Consider the following 22883-nt stretch of genomic DNA (forward strand, 5'->3'; position numbering starts at 1 on the left):
GCAGATGGAACGCATAACCCGGACGTTCTGTCGGAAACTATTGCCTATTCGGAACGTTGGACCCGAAAGTCTGGTGGAACGCATATCGTACTGCCAGAAAGCCTGGTGGAACGCACAACCCGGAAGTGTTAGTAAAATATGTTCAGCCTGTAAGGTGATCAGCAGCTTGCATTGTTTTCCTCCTCTGGAGGCCAAGTGTAAGGAATAGGTAAGTGGTAACTTATTTACTGACATGAATATAGCCCGGGATATACCAGGTTTAACTTAGATCACATCTACACAGATGTGTGTGTATTTATTTATATATACATCACCATGGCTTATTCTAGGTTCCTTCTCAAACCAATTAAATCAATTATTTTTATGATGCACTGGTGACATACATGTACAGTATAATAAAACATGTTGTTACTGAGACGCCAATATTTATTATTTTCTATAAAAGCAGCAAAATAAAATAAATGATAGAGTAGAATTGTGCAAGCGGGGAATACAGTGGGTAAAAGATTGTATGCATCATTTCTTCTACTTGCTCTCATATAATTGCAGCTCAATGGCTGCTGTTAGGCTGCAAGCAGAAATCTGGTTCTGTCCTGAGGCACATCCTGCTGCTGATTAAATCTGCCCCCTTATGTTCCAACCTAAACACCGGGGGCCGAATTCAAAAAGCCATTAACTAGGTTGCGCAGCATTTTACCGCAGGGAAAACGACACTGACGTGACTTTTGCTGTTCAGTCAGAAATCAGAGTTAAGGTAAGACCGGTTTCAATGGGAGTTATTGCAGCTTTAAGTTTCCCCTTCCCAAATAGGTAACAAAAAATAGGAAACAACTTTTTTTTGTAATGTAAAAAAAGACAGGACACAGGTCAGTGCTGAGAGATGGTACGCAGTCAGTATGGTGACACATTCAATGTTGCAATGTTGACATCTAACCTGTCAACGGAGTGAAAGTGCCGACATTAGTGGTAGAGTTAGGGTTGCCTTAAAAATGTATTGCCAACATTTCATCAGTACCGACATACTGAATGTCAACATGGTGTCATTATGAAGGTTGACTGTCAATTTACTATTCCGAACCCCCAGGGATACGCCTCCTAATGAGTAATAGTGGAATCAAAGGTTTTTAAATAGTAACATTTGTCCAATAAAAGCAGTTCACATTTCTTGCCATTTACGCGAAAAAAAGCCCCCAAAAATGGCTTCAATAATGTGTGACATTTATGGGTTTTTTTTTGCAAACCTTTACACACTTATGGACTCTACACACCTGTCGATTGCCGGGCAAGGTGGCCGACTGACGGGGGTGGCGACAGGAACTGGAAGAGTGAAGTTTCTTCACTCCCCCCGTCACCCGGCCCCATAGCCTTGCATGCTAATATGGACGAGATTGTCCAAATTGGCATGCATGTATAAACGACCCGGCACCAACGACGAATGAGCGCGGGGCCGCGCACCGTTGGTGCATACACGCTGAAAAATATGAACGATATCTCGTTCATTAATGATCGTTGATATCTTTCAGTGTAATCGCTAAATGTGTAGGGCCCATTACTGTAAGTCACTATAGAGACTGGGGCGGTACACCTGTCAAGCCGTAACTCGGGTTTTCTAAGGCAAGCTCAGGGAGGACAGATACCACCCGTGGAGCAGAAGGGCCCCCAAAATACTGTCCTCTAAAATAGTTTCACCACTTATTTGCTGTAATACACTTCCTGTCTATCATTTTCCCATCATTTATAAAGGTTGCAAAAATTGATCATTGATGCCATTTAGCAGCTTCAAATACTTTGCTTCTGGCCACTGACAGCCTCCTACACTGGCCTGGTATCTTGTTTACACTTTCTTGTGGGTTCCTACATACACTTCCCATAGGTCACACATTACGACATTGTTGTGATGCCCACGACTTGCCTTTCCAAGTTGAATTAGGTGGATACTGTGGGATCTGAGTGCATGTGAGGGAGGGGGCATTGTGTGGGGTTTGAGTGTATGTGGGGCTATATTGGAGCAAGTGGGAGGTGCTTATTTTATCATTCTTGGGTTGGTGGGTTTGGCAATCACTGATCTAGGAGCTGATATTCTATTGGACAAAAGTGGGGCATGTCTTCTAAACTTACTTCCTGCACATCCTTACAGACACAGGGGATAACGATAGGACCTGGACTGTCCAACAAGAATTGGATCATCTGAAGTCTGCTGAGAAGATACCAGTCATTATACCTTACACAAGCTTTTCACCATCGGCCAATCTCCATTCTGACTTTCTGTAATCTGTGTTATTGGTATGTGTTTAACCATTCCAGCACTCATACTTTTTTTTTTTTAATTCAATGTTTTTTATTGAAGTTTTTCAATTTTGCATTAACACTTCACACAAACAACACACATAAATAACCCATACACAACATGTGTACAAACAGCAGTACATGTATACAGCATAAATTACATCCATTAGATATTATTTCTCATAAGACATATAATCGCAAAGCACTGGTGTCCTAGATCTACATAACCTAAGCACAACATTTTCATTATACTCATAAGCATAGCAGAGTTGGCACAGTATGTTACCTATATCATAGCAAGGCAAGACCGGCCGCGGGGGTGCCCACCTCCCACAAAATCCCAGACTAAAACACGGAGAGGAACACAGATCTAGTCATTACCTATCTTTGTAGTATTTAGAGTCCATCCATCTGCCCCATATTGTAGACCATTTCCTCTCCACCTTCCTAGCCAGAAACACAAATTTTTCATGCGCAATTGTTTCGTTGACCAGGGATATCCACGCCCCAGATGCCGGGGCCTCACTAGCCAGCCATAGCCGGGCAATACAAACCCTAGCTAAGGCGCATAAATTAATAACATATCGCCTACTAGGCGGATCTAGAACTTCCTCATCCACAATCAGCAGTGTACAGAGCGCAGGAGTACATACGAAGGAGGGGATACCTGTGTCACACAGGATACGTATAACAGCCGTCCAAAACAAAGACACGCCAGGGCACAACCACAGTAAGTGCCAGAAGTCCGCATCCATGGCTCCACACCTAGGGCATTGCGAGCTGTGGGAACCCCCAATATGCGCTAACCTCACCGGGGTCATATACACTCTGTGCAGAATGTATAATTGTATTTGCTGGTATCTAACAGAGGAAGTGGAGATCCGATGAGCTCCCATAGCAGTATTCCATGCATCGTCCGATAGCATACCCACATCTGACTCCCATCTACCCCGAAGAACTGTAAGAGGGTCATTATGATGCATTTGCAGAATACGACCATATATCCTAGAGACTAGATGTCCCGAGTCCAGCGTCTGCAACATTAATTTAACCGGGGAGTCAGCCAGTACTGGAGGGCCATTTGGGAACTGGGCAGCCAACGCGTGTCTCAACTGTAGGAATCGAAAGAAGAACCCTGAGGGAATGTTGTGTGCGCGCTGAAGTTGTTGGAATGAGTTAAGAATCCCATCACTATATACATGGCCCAAAGATGATACTCCCCACTTTCCCCAAACCTCTCGGACCTGAAGATGACACAGTTCCGGCAACCCGTATAAGTTATCCAGTGGGGTATCAGGGTCAACACCATGGCCCCGCATCACTGAGTGCACCAATTTCCAAATGAGAAGGGATTGCTTAATAAGTGGTATTGTGGACATTTTAACACTACCACAAAGAAGTAGCTGTAGTGGGGAGCCCCCCGGGTAGTCATGGTGCAGCATCAGCGAGTGCAGAGCCAGGGCATCGAGGTCATTAACCCACTCCCATATATGCGTCAGTTGCGCCGCATAATAGTAGAAACGGAAGTTGGGGAGGGCCAGACCCCCCATTTCTCGTGATCTGGTCATGGTATCTAGTCTTAAACGTGCCCGTTTACTAGCCCACACCAGGGAGGAAAGCAACCCATTTATTTGTTTAAAAATCTTCTGTGGAATATAAACAGGAGATTGCTGCAAAACATAAAGAAGTTTGGGCTGGAAGACCATTTTAACCATATTAACCCTCCCCGTGACCGTTAAAGGCAACTTACCCCACGTCTGCACCCGGCCGCGGAGATACATTATTTGAGGGGTAATATTAAGAGAAGAGAATTTTTGAGGGTCATTAGACACCCAAATACCCAAATATTTGAAGGATTCCACCCACCTCAACGGAAGAGCCACCAACGGGGAGACGGGGACTTCGCCCCTAAGTGGGATAATAAAGGATTTCTCCCAATTAATCAGGAGACCAGAGTATCGCCCGAACCCAACAATAATTTCCAAGATCCTAGGCATAGACTCAGCATAGCGATCCACAAACATCAGAACGTCATCGGCATATAGGGCCACCCTGTCCTCCCGAGCACCCACTTTAAGTCCATAGATCCCCGCATCTGCCCTCAGAAGACACGCAAGGGGCTCGATGGCCATAGCAAACAGGGTAGGGGACAAGGGGCAACCCTGTCGTGTGCCTCTAGATAAGGGAAAGGAGTGATATACGAAACCATTAACCGCCACCCTTGCCGAGGGAGAGGAATACATCAGCCGAACATATTTAATAAAATTCGGGCCAATACCAAATCTACGCATAACTTCCCATAGATATTCCCACTCCACAGAGTCAAAAGCCTTAGCGGCATCCAACGAGACGACTATGGAGGAGGAAGGGTCCGCATGGGGGATTTGTAGCTGAGTAAACAGACGTCTAAGGTTAATGGAGGTCGATTTATTGGGCATAAATCCCGTCTGATCTGGGTGTATAATGTGGGAAATAACTGTATTTAATCTGCCAGCCAACACCTTAGCCAAAATTTTAATATCAGTGGGTAAGAGGGATATAGGACGGTAGGACTCCACCTTCCTAAGATCCTTGTCAGGCTTAGGGAGAACCACAATCACTGCCTCCGCCATAGACGGGGGGAGAGACTCCTGTGTAAAAATCTGGCCATATAACTCAAGTAGGCGCGGGACAAAAAAATCCAAGTTATGCTTATAGACCTCAGAGGGTATGCCATCCAAACCCGGGGCTTTGCCACTAGGGGAGGCCTCAATTGCTGCCCTAATTTCATCGGGGGAGATAGGCGCCTCCAGGAGGTCACAAGCCTCACTGGTAGGTCTGTCTCCCCGAGCCAAAGAGGCCAGGTATGTCCCGGGCCTGTCCCCAGTAGCGTAAAAGGTATGGGATGAGAAAAGGAGTCTATGCTGAGTCTTTTCCATTAGGTAATCTCTCCATTCCCTCTGAGCCGACAGCCAGGCTGACCTGGAACTGTTCAAAGAATCTTGCAAGTATTGCAGCTCTGCAGCGACACTCCGGACCTCCAACTCAGCCTCCCTTCTCTTATAGAAGGATTTCAAATCAGACACCCGTTTAATCAAACTGCCCCGTAAAAAGGCCTTAAATGTGTCCCATAAATTAGAGATAGCCTGGCTGGCACTATTCAGCTCAAAGAACTCCCGCCATGCGGCCACCAGATCAGAGCCGTCCCCCATGTGAACAAGCCAAAATGGGTTAAATTTCCATACAGCTTGGCCCCTATCGCAGTTAAAGTCTAAATTAAAGATTAAAGGGGAATGGTCTGATATACCCCTAGTCTCATATCTAATATTACCGACGCGGGGAACCATGTCGCTCGAGAGGAGAGCCAGATCAATCCTAGAGAAAGAAGAGTGAAAATGTGAGAAACACGAGTATTGTTTAAGAGAAGGGTGTCTCAGTCTCCACGGATCGACCAGGCCCAGCCCCGACACCACATTTGCAAAAACAGATCTACCAGGACATGCAGCAGACGGAGACATAGAGAGCCTATCCTTTACCACATCTAGCACATTATTGAAGTCCCCGAGACAAATAACAGATATCCCGGGGGGTGAGGCCATGAACCCAGCAACCTTCTTAAGAACATCAGGAGAGTAGGGAGGGGGCACATAAACAGCTAGCAGGAGGACAGGGACATAAAATAATCTACATTTCAAAAACACATACCTCCCCCAGGGATCCGTTTGTATAGATTCCATTACAAAGGGGACGGTCCGCTTAATTAGGACTGAAACCCCACGTGAGGCAGTCGTGTGCATGGAGTGGTATGCCCAGCCCACCCAGGGTCTCTTCAATGAGAGAATCTTACTCCCCATCAAGTGTGTTTCCATAAGGCAGACAATATCAGCGGCATAGTGTTTAATCTGTCGGAGTACGAGAGACCTCTTAACTTTATCATTGAGCCCTCTCACATTCCACGATAATACCTTAAGCCCCGTCATAGTACAACACAAGTATAATAGATGCATCACCCCGCGGCCGGCCAGCCCCGCTACTCACAAATTCAGTAACCAGACACCACTGCTTAAACAGCACACTAACAGACCATGTACTTTCACAACATACATTACCCCCCAAAAAGTAAATATAACCTAACGCCCTCCCCCATCCCCCTCCCTGTATACCACCCCCAACATGCAGCATACTTGGATCCCAAAACTGAGTATACCTACCTAAAAATAAAAATAAAACAAACTTTGTCGCACCATCAACCAGTGCAAACACTCCTTAATCGGGGCCAAGAATGTAATGACTCTCGGGAATAGAGAACAAATAGAAAAAATTAGGAGGTAGCTCCCAGCCATCAACCATTCCCCCCTCGAAAACAAAAACAAATGAGGGGAGATCATAGAGATCCGCCCCCTAGGTCCATCTAATACCCAAAATAAAACATACACGGATATCATAAAACCAACCATATCAGGCCAAATATATAACAATCCCCCCCCCCGCCCCCCACAAAGGGACAGAAAGTAGAACAAAGAAAAAAGAACAAAAACCCAGACATAATCATAAACAAAAGCATACCAGGGAAATCATGGCTGACTAAGGAGTAATCATATATCCTGTCTGAACTGCGAGAACAGTGTAGCGGGGACTAAAGGGAGCAATGACAACAATCAAACAGTCCCGCATCCTATCGCCTCGCAACAACTAGCACATATATCTAAACAGACAAAATGAGTAACTAAAAAGGGAGAACAGGAGAGAATCAGCCTCCAGGATCAGCCGGGTATTCACGGATCCGCAAGGGCACGTCTCGCCGGGAATCGTCTGTCCAGCCACACCATGGCCTCACGAGGAGTTGTGAAAAACTTTGTTTCCCCATCAGCCACTACCCGCAGTCTGGATGGGAAGAGCATGGCATACGGCAGGTCAAGTTCACGGAGCCTCCTCTTGACAGGTAAAAACTGAGCCCTATCTTTTTGTACATCCACCGCAAAATCCGGAAATACCGACACAGGCGAACCATTCCATTTCAAAGGGCCCTTAACACGAGCCAGCCTTAGAATTGTGTCCCGGTCACGGAAATGGAGGAACTTAGCAATAAAGGTACGGGGTGGAGCTCCCGGAGGCAGCGGGCGCATTGGAACTCTATGGGCCCGTTCAACAGTGAAATAAGGCGAGAATTCCTCAGATCCGAAGGTATCACGGAGCCATTTTACGAGAAACTCTTCGGGAGCGGAGCCTTCTTCTTTCTCAGGCAGGCCAATGAAACGGACGTTATTGCGCCGCAGACGCCCCTCCACATCCGTAAGCTTTTTGCGCACTTCAGTCATCTGAGATTCCAAAACATCAGTGCGGCGACCCAGCGGGCCGACGGAATCTTCAACATTGGAAATACGGGTCTCCGCTTCTCCCACTCTCTCTCTTACCCGCTGAAGGTCCTGATGAATAATGGAGAGGTCGGACTGCACTTGCCCGATTTTATCAGCCAGACGCACTTCACTGGCAGTGACCGCGTCCAGAACTCTCTGCAGTGCAGCATCTGGAGGGTCAGAGGAGACGGAGCTGTAAGCAGGAGATGGGGGCGAAGCCTCGGATCTTGTAGTATCCCCTCTCCGTTGCTGGGGGCCCTGGTCACGAACAAACTTATCCATCGCCCCCGCGCCGGTCTGGCGACCCTTCACCATCTTGGACAGCAGTGTCGGTCCTTCCGGTCCGCAGGGAATATCAAAGCAAATATAGGCAAAGAGAGGGGGGATGCCCACCCCAACCGGCAAACGGGCGTCAGACAAACTATAGATATGTATAAATAGCCAGCAGGGCGACAGTCTCTGGATATAATGCAAAATGACCACCCACTCCAGCAGGGGTGCAGGGACTATCACTCCCAAACAGAGCCGCAGGACGTATAGGATCAATTCCCTAGCACCACCCCGTCAGCGAGCCCGAGGATTAAAGTAGGAGGGGGGAGAGGGTCATATGCAGCCCAGCATCCACTTATCCAGTGCAGCCCAGGCTCCAAGAGTTAATCTCACACACAGTGCTGAAGAGCTTCCCCAGCACCTGGGTCCCAGTATGGCAGAGGGAGTCCAGAAAATGGCCGCCAGGGCGGTTGTGCCACAAAAATTCAGGGTGACCCCACACCCCTCCAGCCCTCACCCGCAGGTGTAGGGGCGACTCATATCTATCTGCAGGCCCCGCAAGTATGTCCCGGCTGGCTGGTGCGGGCGGCGGCGGACAGCGGGAGCCGCACTTCCGGTTCGCGGACAGCGCGTCTCCGTAGCAGAGGAGACGGCACAGGGAGCTCCACACGCGGCACCCCCCGGACTCCACCTGAAGCTAACGGGGCGGCAGAGGAGAGCACGGCACCTTCGATCCCCCGGCGCTCTGGACGGCCGCAGCGAGCAGTAAGCAGGACAAGGGCAGAGCTTCCGGTCCCTGCACGAGGCAGCAGTTCCCGGCTCGGATCAGGGCCCGCTGGTGTTCAGGGCTCCCGGACCTCCAGGGGCAGCAACAGCGGGTACAAACCCGTTCCAGGGGGGGCAGGGGGCACTCATAAATCGGTGGCGGCAATATTAGACCCAGAGGGGGGTACAGGATGTATAACAGGATTAATTGGCTGGAGAGCTGCACAATGTGAGTGCTACTCCATGCCCGTCCTGGCCACGCCCCCCAGCACTCATACTTTAATGTAAACATTAAAAATAACTTACATGACATTTAAGAGGAACAGTCTTCAAATGTATCAAATATAACCTCATGCTGGTACAACTTTATTAAGAAAAGAACAAATATCAAATTAATAGAGGGCTGTGGAGTTGGTATGCCAAACCTGTATATTTATTATAAATAACCTAATTTGAAGCTAATTCTTTTCTATTTTGAACAAAACTTTATTGTTTTCAGAACAGAGAACAAAAAACATCTGTGCTGGTCTTTGGGCTCTTTTCCCCCCCGTCTTGTTCGACATGTCATTGGCTTTCTGCTCCTGCCATTATTTAGCATTTCTCTTCTGCAACATAATGATCAGGCTAATGTGTTCAGAGACTGATCTGGAGGAGCGCCCGTGGAGTGTGGAATAATGAATCATAGATGCCTGACATGAGCTAATGTAATCATTATATCCCCTTCTTTATTTCTACCTTCCCCTCTTTTTTTTTCTCTCTCTCCCTCTTTTTTTTCTCTCTCCCCCTCTTTTTTTCTCTCTCTCCCCCTCTTTTTTTTCTCTTTTTTTTCTCTCTCCCCCTCTTTTTTTCTCTCTCTCCCCCTCTTTTTTTTCTCTTTTTTTTCTATCTCTCCCCCTCTTTTTTTCTCTCTCCCCCTCTTTTTTTTCTCTTTTTTTTCTATCTCTCCCCCTCTTTTTTTCTATCTCTCCCCCTTTTTTTCTCTCCTTTTTTTCTCTCTCCCCCTCTTTTTTCTATCTCTCCCCCTCTTTTTTCTCTCTCCCCCTCTTTTTTCTATCTCTCCCCCTCTTTTTTCTCTCGCCCCCTCTTTTTTCTATCTCTCCCCCTCTCTCCCCCTCTTTTTTCTATCTCTCACCCTCTTTTTTCTATTTCTCACCCTCTTTTTTTGTCTCTCTCCCCCTCTTTTTTCTATCTCTCACCCTCTTTTTTCTATTTCTCACCCTCTTTTTTTTTGTCTCTCTCCCTCTCTTCTTTGTCTCTCTCCCTCTCTTCTTTGTCTCCTTTCGCCTCATTTTGTCTCTTTCCCCCTCTATTTTTCTTTCTTCCCCTCTATTCTCTTTCTCTCCCTTTTTTCTCTCTCTTCCCCTCATTTTTTTCTATATCCCCCCCCCCTCTTTTGACTCCTCCCCTAGTTTTTCTCTTTGTCTCTTTTTCCGCTCTCTCCGTTTCTGTAGCCTGTTTATATAATAATAATAATAATGCTGAGATACAAAGTGATAAACTGTAACTCAGAAATTCATGTTTTGAGCATTCAACTTAACAGGCAGGAGTTGCATATCTTACCAGGGTTAATACCATCTTGTAATCTATAATGCTTTTTGCCTCCACTTCCAAATGTTTTCCATAGGGTTCATTCAGCTGACCCCGCTGTTAGTTTCTTTCGTCTAGTAAAACCCTGCACTAGAATACATATTGAATGTAATCAAATATATGCACACAGCACAGTGGCACTTCTGTAATGGGAAAATTTCTGAACACTGTGTATCATCCTGAGCATGCAGGCATGTGCTACACTTGCTTCATTAAGTGGTCAAACCCTGGTTTGGTAAAGTGGGGCCTGAGATGGTGGGTGAGGGGACTGGCCAAGTTAGCTCAGCGGTGGAGGTGGTAGGATGTCACGGTGGCTGCGGATAACCCCTCCACTCTGTCCCCCATTGAATGGGAGCCATAGGCGGGAGGTACACTGCAAGCACTTGGGCCCCGCACCTACTGTGTGTCTCAATCTGAGGAAATGCTTTGGATGATTATTATATGCATTTTCATTTTTTACTTTGGTACATTTCTTCTAAAGATCTTCATCTATTATAGATGGGTACGCACGGAACATTCATGTATTCTGAACCCCCCAGTAGTCAGTACGCAGGCCTCCCCATGTTCTAGCTTTTAAAATTAATTTCACAACCTCTGTCTTTGCTGAAAAGGGGCAAGGAAATTGCAGAAAGGGGCCAGGAAATTGGACTTTATAGTAGGCATTAAGACTATCGGAAATTATATGATAACAGATCTTCCTAAAGGGCAGATTCAATTAGCCACGGGCTTACTGCTTGTGGAAATTGCTCATTAATTGAATAGCTCTGGGCGTTAAACCTTGGAACTGCTGCCATGCAGAATGTTCTGAAGCTAATTGAAATAGCTCCTGAGTGTATTTTGTTTATGTGAAGTAAGCTGAAGCCCTGTACACACGGGGGAGATGTGTGCTGAGCGATCTAGCACAGACCGCTCAGCACACATCTCTCCCCCGCTCAGCACACAGCGCGTGAAGCGAGCGGTCTACTGGATTTGGCATGCATGCCAAATCTAGAGTCAGCGATAGCGCCGGGCATCGCTATCACTAAGGGCATACACACGGAGAGATCCGTGTTTAATTTCTAAGCAATCTAGTTAGATTGCTTAGAATTTAAGCACAGATCTCTCCGTGTGTACATCTCCATGCAAGATGTGACTGCTGTGAAAGACACTTACAGAGACAAAGTGATGCCAAATCGTAAAAAGCAGAACTAAGGGCTACAAACAAGCTAGTGGTTTTATCACTGATCAGGGAACCCTTTAAAGTGGAGGTCTGCATTAGGAAAGTTCTTGCTTTTTAACCTGCACCCTCTACCCCAGAATAGTACTTTCCTGGGTATTCCACACATTTATCTGCATCAATCGTCTGGATTCATGGAGAAAGTTACAAGTAGAAGGTAGCTGGATGTTATTATTATAATTTTGTTCTATTTTAATTACTGTATCTAATGTTTCAGTGTATACTTCATGGTATTGTTGTACTGTCTATGCAGGTCATCTGAGGATGGACAAGAACAGGAATGAGATGACTGAGAGGATATTAAATCTCACCCTAGAGATCATCTACCTGCTGACTGGGGAGGTGAGGGATTCTGGGAGTGTAACAGTGACATCACTCTTATCTCTATTACTAACACAGGGACGTGACTGGGAAGGTGAGGAGGTCTGGGAGTGTCACAGTAATATTACTCTTATCTCTATTACTAACACAGGAACCTGACTGGGGAGTTGAGGGATCTGGGAGCATAACAGTGACATCACTCTTATCTCTCTTACTAACACAGGGACCTGACTGGGAAGGTGAGGGAGTCTGGGAGTGTCACAGTGACATCACTCTTATCTCTATTAGTAACACAGGGACCTGACTGGGGAGGTGAGGGAGTCTGGGAGTGTCGTAGAGACATCACTCTTATCTCTATTACTAACACAGGGACCTGACTGGGGAGGTGAGGGAGTCTGGGAGTGTCACAGTGACATCACTCTTATCTCTATTAGTAACACAGGGACCTGACTGGGGAGGTGAGGGAGTCTGGGAGTGTCGTAGAGACATCACTCTTATCTCTATTACTAACACAGGGACCTGACTGGGGAGGTAAGGGAGTCTGGGAGTGTCACAGTGACATCTCACCTAAACACAACTATCTCCAGCCCTCATAAGCAAAGGAACTCTAAATACCGTCCTGCTCGTGGTGGTAGCTACTCTTTAGTATCTCTATGTAATGAGACGTGGTTACAACATGACTGCCCAGTCCTAGCATGACCGGCCTTTGCACTTGCAGAGCTGACTAAGTCAATGTGACGTCTACATTTCCCACAGCATGGAATCCCATTTATGTCAGTCTCTGTGATTTGTCTGGATTCCGTTCAGGACTCAGGGGATTTATATGCCTGGAGGCTGTGTGGTGGAAACTTGGAGGAACTCTTTTCCACATATGTGAAAAATAAAACTTGTTTACTGAACATAGGTAAAAATAAATAACTAATAGGGCACAAATGTACAGTCTCTAAATACCAGCGGGGCTGGCGAATATGATTAGCACTGGAACTGCAGAGAGTGCCTTGAGCTATAATATTGATAGTCTCTGTAGTAAAAGCAATCTTGTATTAGGAGCCAATAAGTAGATCTGGCAATGATGCTTCTTAGCAGCAGGCAGTGTAGTCAGCAGCATGGATTAATCTGAGGGTGCCAGGATGTGGACAAGAGTCTCGGAACAGAGCTTACCAGCAGGGAGCACCCTGGCGCTCTGGTACTAGGAATTAGTCAGCTGCAGACTGAAGAAGCTTGGTGAGTTGGCAGGTTAAGATACCACAGGTACACACTGGAGAATAGTAGATGTGCTTTGTAGCACTGAGAATGTCTCTAGTAAAACTGAAGTCTTTGTTGAAACCAGTAGAACAGACTGGCTAGCGCTGGAAAAATACACAGCTTGCACAGAAATCCTGTATGTAGTACAGCAGGACTAGCTGGAATTTGATATATATAACTAAGGTACTAGAGGCTATGGGTAGCACTCAGCAGTACTGGCTAGCACTGGGGAAATACACAGCTTGCACAGAAATCCTGAATGTAGCAGGACTGGCTGGAATTTGAAACATATAACAAAAGTGCTAGAGGCTATGGGTAGCACTCGGCAGTACTGGCTACCACTGGGGAAATAAACAGCTTGCACAGAAATCATGAATGTAGTACAGCAGGACTGGCTGGATGTTGAAGCATTCAATAATGCTCAGGAATCTCAGGATCGCACATTATGGTGGTGGGCTTAGTCTGCATGGGATAATCTCCACGCAGCGTTCTTGGCGTCCAGTACAGAGACACAATTTAGTGCAATAACACTCTTCTAGAATACCTGCTAAGGTGTCCATTTTTAGGTTAGGATGTCACCATTGCATATTAAGAAAGTATCTTTATTTTCATAGCAGTAGCTATCAGTTTTTGTCTCAATCCTTAGGATTGTAAAGTTATGAAGAAGTCGGGTGAGCTAATTACACGCACCAGCAATGCATACATGTCCGAAAGTCCTACACAAGACCAAAACCACATCATGGAGAGAAATGGTGACCAGACAATTGGAGAACTGGCCAGGATTGTCCATCCACAGAATGGAGAGGTAAGCACTGCTGGGAACGGGATATTACATAATTAAATATTCTTATTAGGCTAAACATTGTGTCTGGATAATATTTGCGATTGTGTTTGTGTTGTTTGCCAGGCTTCTACAGCACATGATGATATTGTTGTTTCATTATCTGTGGAAAAACTAAATTGTTTGGAACCATCCAAGGAACCTCAAAAGAAACAGATGGTGGAAAATTACCTGCCTTTCAGATTGCTGGGTAAGATATCTAAATAATGTGTTAAATAGAACCTTTATGTAATCCTTCTTATCTCTAATGGTATTGTCAAATGAATTAAAAGTGGGAGTGTTTTGGGTGTGTTTGAAAAATGTCTTCTGAGTAGTGTTGGCAAGTACAGGTCGAGTTCAGAATATAATGTGTAATGCAAAGGACAGACAGGACGTGCTTTACCTTGGGTGTAGTACTGGGGTACTGCCGGAGTTTAATATTTTTGGCCGCCTCGTTTTGTCTGTGAGGATGCCCTGCCACAGCGTCAGAGCAGGCGCCATGCCACTTTCATCACGTGCCTTCAGTGAGGACGGGTGCTGTCCGGTGTAAGAAAGTATCCCCATGGCGTTTCATCCTGCATTTTCAAGGAAAAGGTCCAATGGGGTGAAACGCGTTGGAATACTCTCTGACACCACAGATCCCCGATTAAGGCATCTCCGGAAGTAACCTGACATTTGTACTTGTGCTTCCAAAACACGCAGCATGTGTGTTTTCATTGTATTTGCAAAGTCACATGGAGACTCAAATCTGGAATTTCCTACTTACTGTCGATAAAGTTACGTTAAGCTTCGTTTTAAGGTCATCCACTAAACAACCTTGGTCTACTTTAAGTCAGTTGCAATAATAGTGATTGAAATTTAATCCTACCTTTCTTTTCAGCAGATATATCCGAGTCCAGAAGCACAGATGGAGGGTTTCAGACCCCGGTGTCATCACAAGATTGTGTAACTAAAGATGAAAATAGCATTAATCTCAATGCAGAATGTGCATTTTCAACACCATACAGCGTTGAGACAACCAGTTCTGTAAAACGTACTACAATCGACTCAATCTCTTATCATGAAGGAAACACACATTGTATTTCTACTCCTATTAAAGAAGAGTCTGTCTGTTGCGCTGGAGGAAATCTTATGAGTGCCGATAGTTATACACCCAGAGATCGTACACAATATACTTATATTAAGGAGGAATCCGTCTCATGTGGTGGAAGAAATCTCCCTGACACTGACATGTGTACACCCACAGGTCACACCCAGTATACATCTACTCATATTAAAGAGGAATCAGTCTCATGTGATGGAGGAAACCTCACACACACTGACATGTATACACCTACAGGTCATACACAGGATACATCTATTTATAGAAAAGATGAATCGGTAGAGGAAAATTTAATTGATAGATCAATTTATACATCCACAAGTTATATAGAGGCAGAGTATACATCTCATATTATGGAGAAACCAGGCTTGTACAAAGAAGGAAACTTTATTGACCATAACTTTCATACACCGACAGACCATACACAACATTTGTCTAGCCACATTAGAAATCAATCCATCTTGTGTGAAGAGGGAAACCTGTATTCACACACAGAACAGGCGGAGGCACATTATACACCGCCTCACATTGAAAGGCACATCGTAGGCCCCGCTAATACACTGGTGACAAATACAAGCTCGTTTTTACCACCCGCCGACTACGCCAATCATCTGAATAACGTGTCGGACTCCCTCGATCACCAGTCACACCTCATGCATCTTAACATGCAGCATAAAATTCAGGAAGGACACAAGTCAACCTGTTTGGAATGCGGAAAATGTTTTAAACGGAAAGCGCAGCTCAAAGTACACCAGGTAATTCACACCGGAGAGAAGCCGTTTTCCTGCGCCGAGTGCGGGAAGTGTTTTACCCGGAGAACGCAGCTTGTCGTGCATCAAAAAATTCACAGGGGAGAAAAGCCGTATGCATGTTCCCACTGCGACAAATTCTTTACAAGCAACTCCAATCTGGTTATACACCTAAGGACGCACACAGGGGAGAAACCTTATTCCTGCTCCTACTGCGGGAAAGGTTTTACCCGGAAAACGCAGCTCAATATTCATCATCGCATTCACACGGGTGAGAAACCCTACACCTGCCTGGAATGCGGAAAATGCTTCACCCAGTATGCCCAGCTGGCCACCCACCAAATAATCCACACCGGTGAAAAATCATTCGCTTGTTCCCAGTGCGGAAAACGTTTTACCACCAATTCAAACCGCATTCGGCACCAGCTGACCCACGCCCGGGGAAAGAGGTTTTCATGTTCGGAGTGCGGAAAGTGTTTCGAAGAAAAAGACAGTCTGGATGTCCATTTGAGACTCCACGTGATGGGGAAAAATGACAGCGTTTTGATAGCGTAGCGAGAAAACCAAAAAGTTTCTCTATCAAGCTTGCCAGAACTGTGCAGAACATCTGGTGCATGGAAAAGTGACCTTTATAGGAGCTGTTAAAATGGTTTCAATGTTCTACGAGATCATGCTAGCATCAGGAATAGGTTGAAGTGTTCACTCGTCATGGATAAAGCTGATGCAAGCTACATTCCCTGCCCCAGACATGATCCAACTCCAAACTGCCATTTTTCAAACACAACCTGTAACATGACAGTTGGGAGCTGATTGGTTGGTACTTTATCACTCTCCATGGCTTAGTAGATAGCCTCTTAAGAGAGATAATGTTAATATAGACAGAAAGGCAGTTGGGTTTGCAGTAATTGGGAGGAGGACCACAATGTGTAGAACACAGCTGTTCTAGTTGACATCCGTGAATACATTCTATGTAAGATTTCGGCTCGGAATCAAACTCTTGGCATAATAGAAATGATTGTAGTTGTGGTGTGCAGTTTGTAATCTGGTTGTAAGTGGAATAGTTGTCGAATTGTGGGTTTTGTCTACAAAAAGCTTACTGACATTGCTGGGTGACAGATAGGCGAAATGAGTGAATGAGAGAAATTCATTTGATCTACGCTACTAGCCAAAAGTTTTAGAACACCCCCATTTTCCCTGGCTTTTATTGAAATTTAAGCCAATGAAGACCAGACAATAACCTGAAATGCTACAAAGGTAAGCGTTAAACAGTTTGAGGTTAAAAATGTACATTTTAGACTGGCAAAAACTGAATAATAATGTACATTTCACAGTTTAATCAAAGGCCTTTTCAAGGAACTAGTAACGGGTTATGGGGGTAATTCCAAGATGATCGCAGCAGGCATTTTGTTAGCAGTTGGGCAAAGCCATGTGCACTGCAGGGGAGGCAGATATAACGTGCAGAAAGAGTTAGATTTGGGTGGGTTATTTTGTTTCTGTGCAGGGTAAATACTGGCTGCTTTATTTTTACACTGCAAATTAGATTGCAGATTGAACACACCACACCCAAATCTAACTCTCTCTGCACATGTTAAATCTGCCTTCCCTGCAGTGCATATGGTTTTGTCCAACTGCTATCAAAAATCCTGCTGCGATCAACTTGGAATTACCCCCTATGTACTTACAGCTGTACTGCATCAATGATGAAGAGCCTGTCTGGGCCGGTGGCCTACTGAAGACTTGTAGAAGATCTTGTGGACAGATAAATCAAAATTTGAACTCTTTGGTTCATCGTGCAGGGTTTTTGCATGCCGCGGAGTAGTAGCTCCTTAGTTTGTGGAGTCAAATTCTAAGTGTGTGATCCAAAAATTTAAAAGGACAAAGCTTTTAATAGCAAAACACCCTGCTGCTTAGTAAATAAACCACTGTGACACCAACTGTCAACTATGGAGGAGGAAGCGTAGTGGGCTGGAGCTCTTTTGTTGGATCCTCAGTCGGCGACTTGTCACCTCGAGCTGTATGACTATCCATGCAGTACCACCTACTTGATCAAGGGCTCAACCTACTGCAAGACAATGAACCAAGCCTGACCACCTGTCATTACTATCTTTGAGATAAAGAACCAGATAGTAGGCTTCACATCATGGAGTGGCCAGCACAGTCTCCGGACTTACAGACCCCATGTAGCTGGTTTGGATTTAACTGGACTGAATGGTGAAAGCAAAGTAGCCCTACAGGTGCAGCACAGGTTGGGAAGAGTTTACTGAATAACGTGGTTTCCAGTGTAGAAAGAATGACCCGGGTGTGTTCCCCCGATTATATCTGTAAAAGGAGAGGAGTCAAAAATTCTTATTAAACTGTATTCATTAAAATAAGTTTGATTGCTTTTTTTATCTTCAATTATTTATTTGTTCTATGTTTTTATTTTTGAGTACACCCGAGACATTACATAGAGTAAATTCCAATCTAAAATGGAAAAATGGGGGTGTTCTAAAACATTTGGCCAGTGGGTGGTGTAACTGAGCCCTACACTGTAAGTAATGCATTTGGAGCCTTCTTATTACAGGGCACAGTCTCATAACCAGCTGATAGGAACCAGCGGATGTGGTATGGAAGGTCGACAGTAACTAGGTCGACAATGTCTAGGTCGACCACTATTGGTCGACAGGGTCTTTAGGTCGACAGGGTCTTTAGTGTTTTATGTTTTTTTGGTGTTTTCTTCGTAGCGTGACCGGGAACCCCAATTAGTGCACTGTGTCTCCTCGCATGGCTTGCTTCGCTCGCCATGCTTCGGGCAAGGTGCCTCGCTCCACTACCGCTTCGCTCGGCACAGATTACCGTTTCAATCGTAGTCCACGTGGATCGTTAAGTATGAAAAGGTTAAAAAAAAGGAAAAAATTGTGAAAAACTCATGTCAGCCTTTTGGCCTGTCGACCTAGAAAATGTCGACCTAAAGACCCTGTCGACCTAGTTACTGTTGACTTAGAGACCGGATCCCAAACCAGCATTTCCCTAAAGAGCCGAACTGAAAAAGATTACGTGGTTGATGGAGAAGTGAACCCTAGAAACCAATCAGCTGCTACCTATCATTTTATAGAATGTACTCAATAAATTCTTCCTCAAAGCTGATTGGTTACTGTAGATATTGATTGGTTACTCCCTTTCCAGGAGGGGCAAAATGCTTTGTTCCTGGATTTCCCTAATAATTTAAGATTGCCCTCACCTGTGTTGAATCCCCTTTGTTATCAATTAACCTGTCTAAAACAGGTGAGGGCAATCCTAAATTTTGAGGGTAGTCCAGGACCAGAGCATTTTGTCCCTCCTGGAACGGGTCATATTGGGCGGTATGTAACGATGATGCAGTTGCAGCCACCACGCCCCCTGTACCGCCTCCTTGCATTGTCACGCTTCCACCACATCCCCTGTGATCGGTCACACCGCCCCTCAGCTGGACCTCCGTGGTCTGCAACTATGCTACAATATAATACTAGTACACAAATCAGACAACTGTCTACCAAAAAAAAAATACTTCATATATAGCACAGATCTGAGGGCGCTAGATTAATGGTATTGTTCACGTACTTAATTGCAGTGGTATACAATAAAAGTCTCATATACATTCAAGTAAAATTTCTACATAAAAATACAATAAATGCTCTTGATGTTTTATTGTATTTTCATGAATACATTTTACTTCAATGTATTTGAGACTTTTATTGTATACCACTGCAATTAATTACGTGAACAATACCAATCTAGCGCCCTCAGATCTGTGCATTTGATGGTGCTGCTTTAGACTCACATTTAGCACTATTGGGTACCCCATGCTTTTATATATATATATATATATATATATATATATATATATATATATAAAAGATATCTCTGTGGAGCGCACTTATTTTGTAGACTGATATAGTTAGATTGAGTTTAACTGGTGATTCATAAAGAGAGGATGACCTTACACATGTAAACACCCATATTTAAAACACGTCTTTTTATAATAAGAACAATATAGTTTAGATTCACATTAAATTGAATTAATGATAAACATTTCATTTACAATGAACATACAATTGAATGTTTCAGCATTATTCGTATAAGATATAAAATTAAATAAAAGAGCTTTCATCCAACGCGTTTCATCATATAGTGACTTCTTCAGGGGTGTTTTCTAGATAAGTTCTCTGCTATTTTGCAAAAGCTGTATCATTCATAAGAGATAAGGGCTTTTAATTGAGCCAAGTATTATGCTGTAAATTGTTTATAGATATAGAAAACTTGAGGAATAGAATTCCCAAATTATGATGATATTTAGTGGGGTTCCTTATTATAGGTCACCTAGTAAGTTGTACACTTCTCCCAAATGTAGAAATATTATTTATTTGTCTTGCTTCGTTAGATTAAAATTCCCGCAAATAAAGCTGTAAATCACAAAAGGATCCTCCTATGGACTGGACATAAATTAATTCCCTTTTGTTTTCCCACAGTAGTCTGGAACCACACCCAAGCATATCAATTAAAACACCTGGGGAATTTCTTAACATTTAATTTACATATGAACAATATGGGTGTGGTTCCTGTCTCTTTAAAAGAGTGGGACAGGGCCTAAACCCATGATAGAAGCATACTGTGTATTTAAAATCCAAAAGATGCCTGTGAGCATTGCTCAGATTTGCGTAAATCAGTGTAGGGACTGACCAAATGGGAATGGCCGTGACGGGGCTGGTCAGCTTAACAAACTATTGCAATATTTTGGAACTAACATTCCCTGAATTCAGATGAATTACAGTTTGAAGTGTTAATAGTAGGTGAGTAATATAATTTATATTTTTACATATACAGTAGATGTTTAATATACTGTATGTACAACAAAAAATATATCCTTCGACCTAACTATATACGCAATTTTGAAGCTGACCCCTAGATGTGGGGCAGAGTGCAGAAGTTGCCCGGAAGTAGAAGTAAGGTTGTGCACAGCAGTACCCGGAAGTTCACAGTACGCTGAAGATAGATTCTCCTTTGAAGGCAGTACTCCGTACGGTGGTGTGACAACAGTGTCCGGGGCAATCGGACTATCCACGACCAACGTTAACTGCAGCGATCGTGCCGTTCGGCCGTGAAACGCGGAAGTGGAATGGAACGCGTAGGCAACGGCAGGTGGAACACAAACACGGAAGTGATATAGGGGGTCATTCTGAGTTGATCGCAGCCAGTAACTTTTTGCTGCTGCTGCTGCGATCAACTAATCCCCGCCTATGGGGGAGTGTATTTTAGCATAGCAGGGCTGCGATCGCTTGTGCAGCCCTGCTATCCTTAAAATTTTTCCTGCAAAACAAGACCAGCCCTACAGCTACTTACCCAGTGTGTCAGACATCCGCCCTCCGTTCACCTGGACGTGCCTGCGTTCTTCTTACCACTCCCCGAAAAATGGCCTCCAGTGGTGAGTATCCGCCACGGAACGCCTCTCTGCTGTCAAATCTTCCGTCCAGCGCTGCGTCTTTTATTCTCGCTAGGCGCTCCGTTGCCTGGCGACGTCTGTCGCTGCGCAACGGCGAGCGTGCGCAATGCACACGTCGCGCATGCGCAGTTCTGACCCGTTCGCACCACAGCGAACAACCGCTGCGTGCGAACGGGTCAGAATGACCCCCATGAAGACAAACCGGAAGTATGCATAAAACACTCACAGGCTGTGCTCTCCAGTAAATGGCTTCCCTGTGAGGTGAGTGTGGTGGTAAATAGGACAAGACTTTGCTCCTGTGTATGTTTCTCTGCTATTTCCATGAATGGTGGTCAATACTGACTTTATGTATGACTTCTTCATTATACAAGCATTGGAGCAGCTCTCCTCTTGTGGTAAGTGATATCTTCAGCTCTGTGGGGGAATTGTCCTCATTATACAGCAGGTGAGATAGCTGATACAGGTGATATGTTCCCTACCTTATCCTCCACCATTAAAAACATTTTAAACCATCTTTATTGCAATCACAGTGCCTACAGGCTATCTGGCAGCTCATGTCTGGTATTACATCTCCTGTACTCAACAACTAACAATGCAATATACATGTGTCTATATATATATATATATATATATATATTTCTCTGACGTCCTAGTGGATGCTGGGACTCCGTAAGGACCATGGGGAATAGCGGCTCCGCAGGAGACAGGGCACAAAATAAAAGCTTAAGGATCAGGTGGTGTGCACTGGCTCCTCCCCCTATGACCCTCCTCCAAGCCTCAGTTAGATTTTTGTGCCCGGCCGAGAAGGGTGCAATCTAGGTGGCTCTCCTGAGCTGCTTAGAATAAAAGTTTAGTTAGGTTTTTTTATTTTCAGTGAGTCCTGCTGGCAACAGGCTCACTGCATCGTGGGACTAAGGGGAGAAGAAACGGACTCACCTGAGTGCAGAGTGGATCGGGTTTCTTAGGCTACTGGACACTAGCTCCAGAGGGACGATCACAGGTTCAGCCTGGATGGGTCACCGGAGCCGCGCCGCCGTCCCCCTTACAGAGCCAGAAGAGACGAAGAGGTCCGGTGAAATCGGCGGCAGAAGACATCCTGTCTTCAGACTAAGGTAGCGCACAGCACCGCAGCTGTGCGCCATTGCTCTCAGCACACTTCACACTCCGGTCACTGAGGGTGCGGGGCGCTGGGGGGGGAGCGCCCTGAGACGCAATATAACAGAATACCTTAGGTGGCAAAACAGAATACATCACATATAGCTCCTGGGCTATATGGATGTATTTTAATCCCCTGCCATTTTACACAAAAAAGCGGGAGATAAGGACGTCGTGAAGGGGCGGAGCCTATCTCCTCAGCACACAAGCGCCATTTTCCCTCACAGCTCCGCTGGAAGGACGGCTCCCTGACTCTCCCCTGCAGTCCTGCTTCAGAATCAGGGTAAAAAAGAGAAGGGGGGGCACGTTTGGCAGCAAATAAATATATTAACAGCAGCTATAAGGGAGTAACACTTATATAAGGTTATCCCTGTATATATATATATATATATAGCGCTGGGTGTGTGCTGGCAGACTCTCCCTCTGTCTCTCCAAAGGGCTAAGTGGGGTCCTGTCCTCTATCAGAGCATTCCCGGTGTGTGTGCTGTGTGTCGGTACGCGTGTGTCGACATGTATGAGGAGGAAAATTATATGGAGGCGGAGCAGTTGCCTGTGTTGGTGATGTCACCCCCT

At 45.1% G+C, this 22883-nt stretch overlaps 1 protein-coding gene across 3 annotated transcripts; it reads left to right on the top strand.

Annotated features, from left to right (window-relative positions):
- The first annotated feature begins 60 nt into the window (after positions 1 to 60).
- Positions 61 to 18069, top strand: LOC135054743 (oocyte zinc finger protein XlCOF7.1-like). 3 transcript variants are annotated; one of them, XM_063958043.1, is made up of 6 exons: positions 61 to 208; positions 2138 to 2283; positions 11714 to 11802; positions 13673 to 13831; positions 13934 to 14057; positions 14730 to 18069. In XM_063958043.1, the coding sequence occupies exons 3-6, from the start codon at positions 11725 to 11727 to the stop codon at positions 16250 to 16252; spliced, it is 1884 nt and encodes a 627-aa protein (XP_063814113.1). In that variant the 5' UTR covers positions 61 to 208; positions 2138 to 2283; positions 11714 to 11724; the 3' UTR covers positions 16253 to 18069. The 3 variants fall into 3 exon arrangements, with proteins under 3 accessions (XP_063814113.1, XP_063814112.1, XP_063814111.1); XM_063958041.1 differs by having other exon boundaries at positions 64 to 208; positions 14727 to 18069; XM_063958042.1 differs by lacking the exon at positions 2138 to 2283 and having other exon boundaries at positions 63 to 208; positions 14727 to 18069.
- Positions 18070 to 22883: the final 4814 nt, after the last annotated feature.

The sequence above is a fragment of the Pseudophryne corroboree genome, chromosome 3 (assembly GCF_028390025.1).
Source record: "Pseudophryne corroboree isolate aPseCor3 chromosome 3, aPseCor3.hap2, whole genome shotgun sequence".
Lineage (NCBI taxonomy): Eukaryota > Metazoa > Chordata > Amphibia > Anura > Myobatrachidae > Pseudophryne > Pseudophryne corroboree.

Coding starts and splice junctions, on each gene's coding strand:
- LOC135054743 (XM_063958042.1), top strand. CDS start 11,725: ATGGACAAGAACAGGAATGAGATGACTGAGAGGATATTAAATCTCACC. Junction 13,832..13,933: donor TCCATCCACAGAATGGAGAG/GTAAGCACTGCT, acceptor GTTGTTTGCCAG/GCTTCTACAGCACATGATGA. Junction 14,058..14,726: donor CCTGCCTTTCAGATTGCTGG/GTAAGATATCTA, acceptor CTTTCTTTTCAG/CAGATATATCCGAGTCCAGA.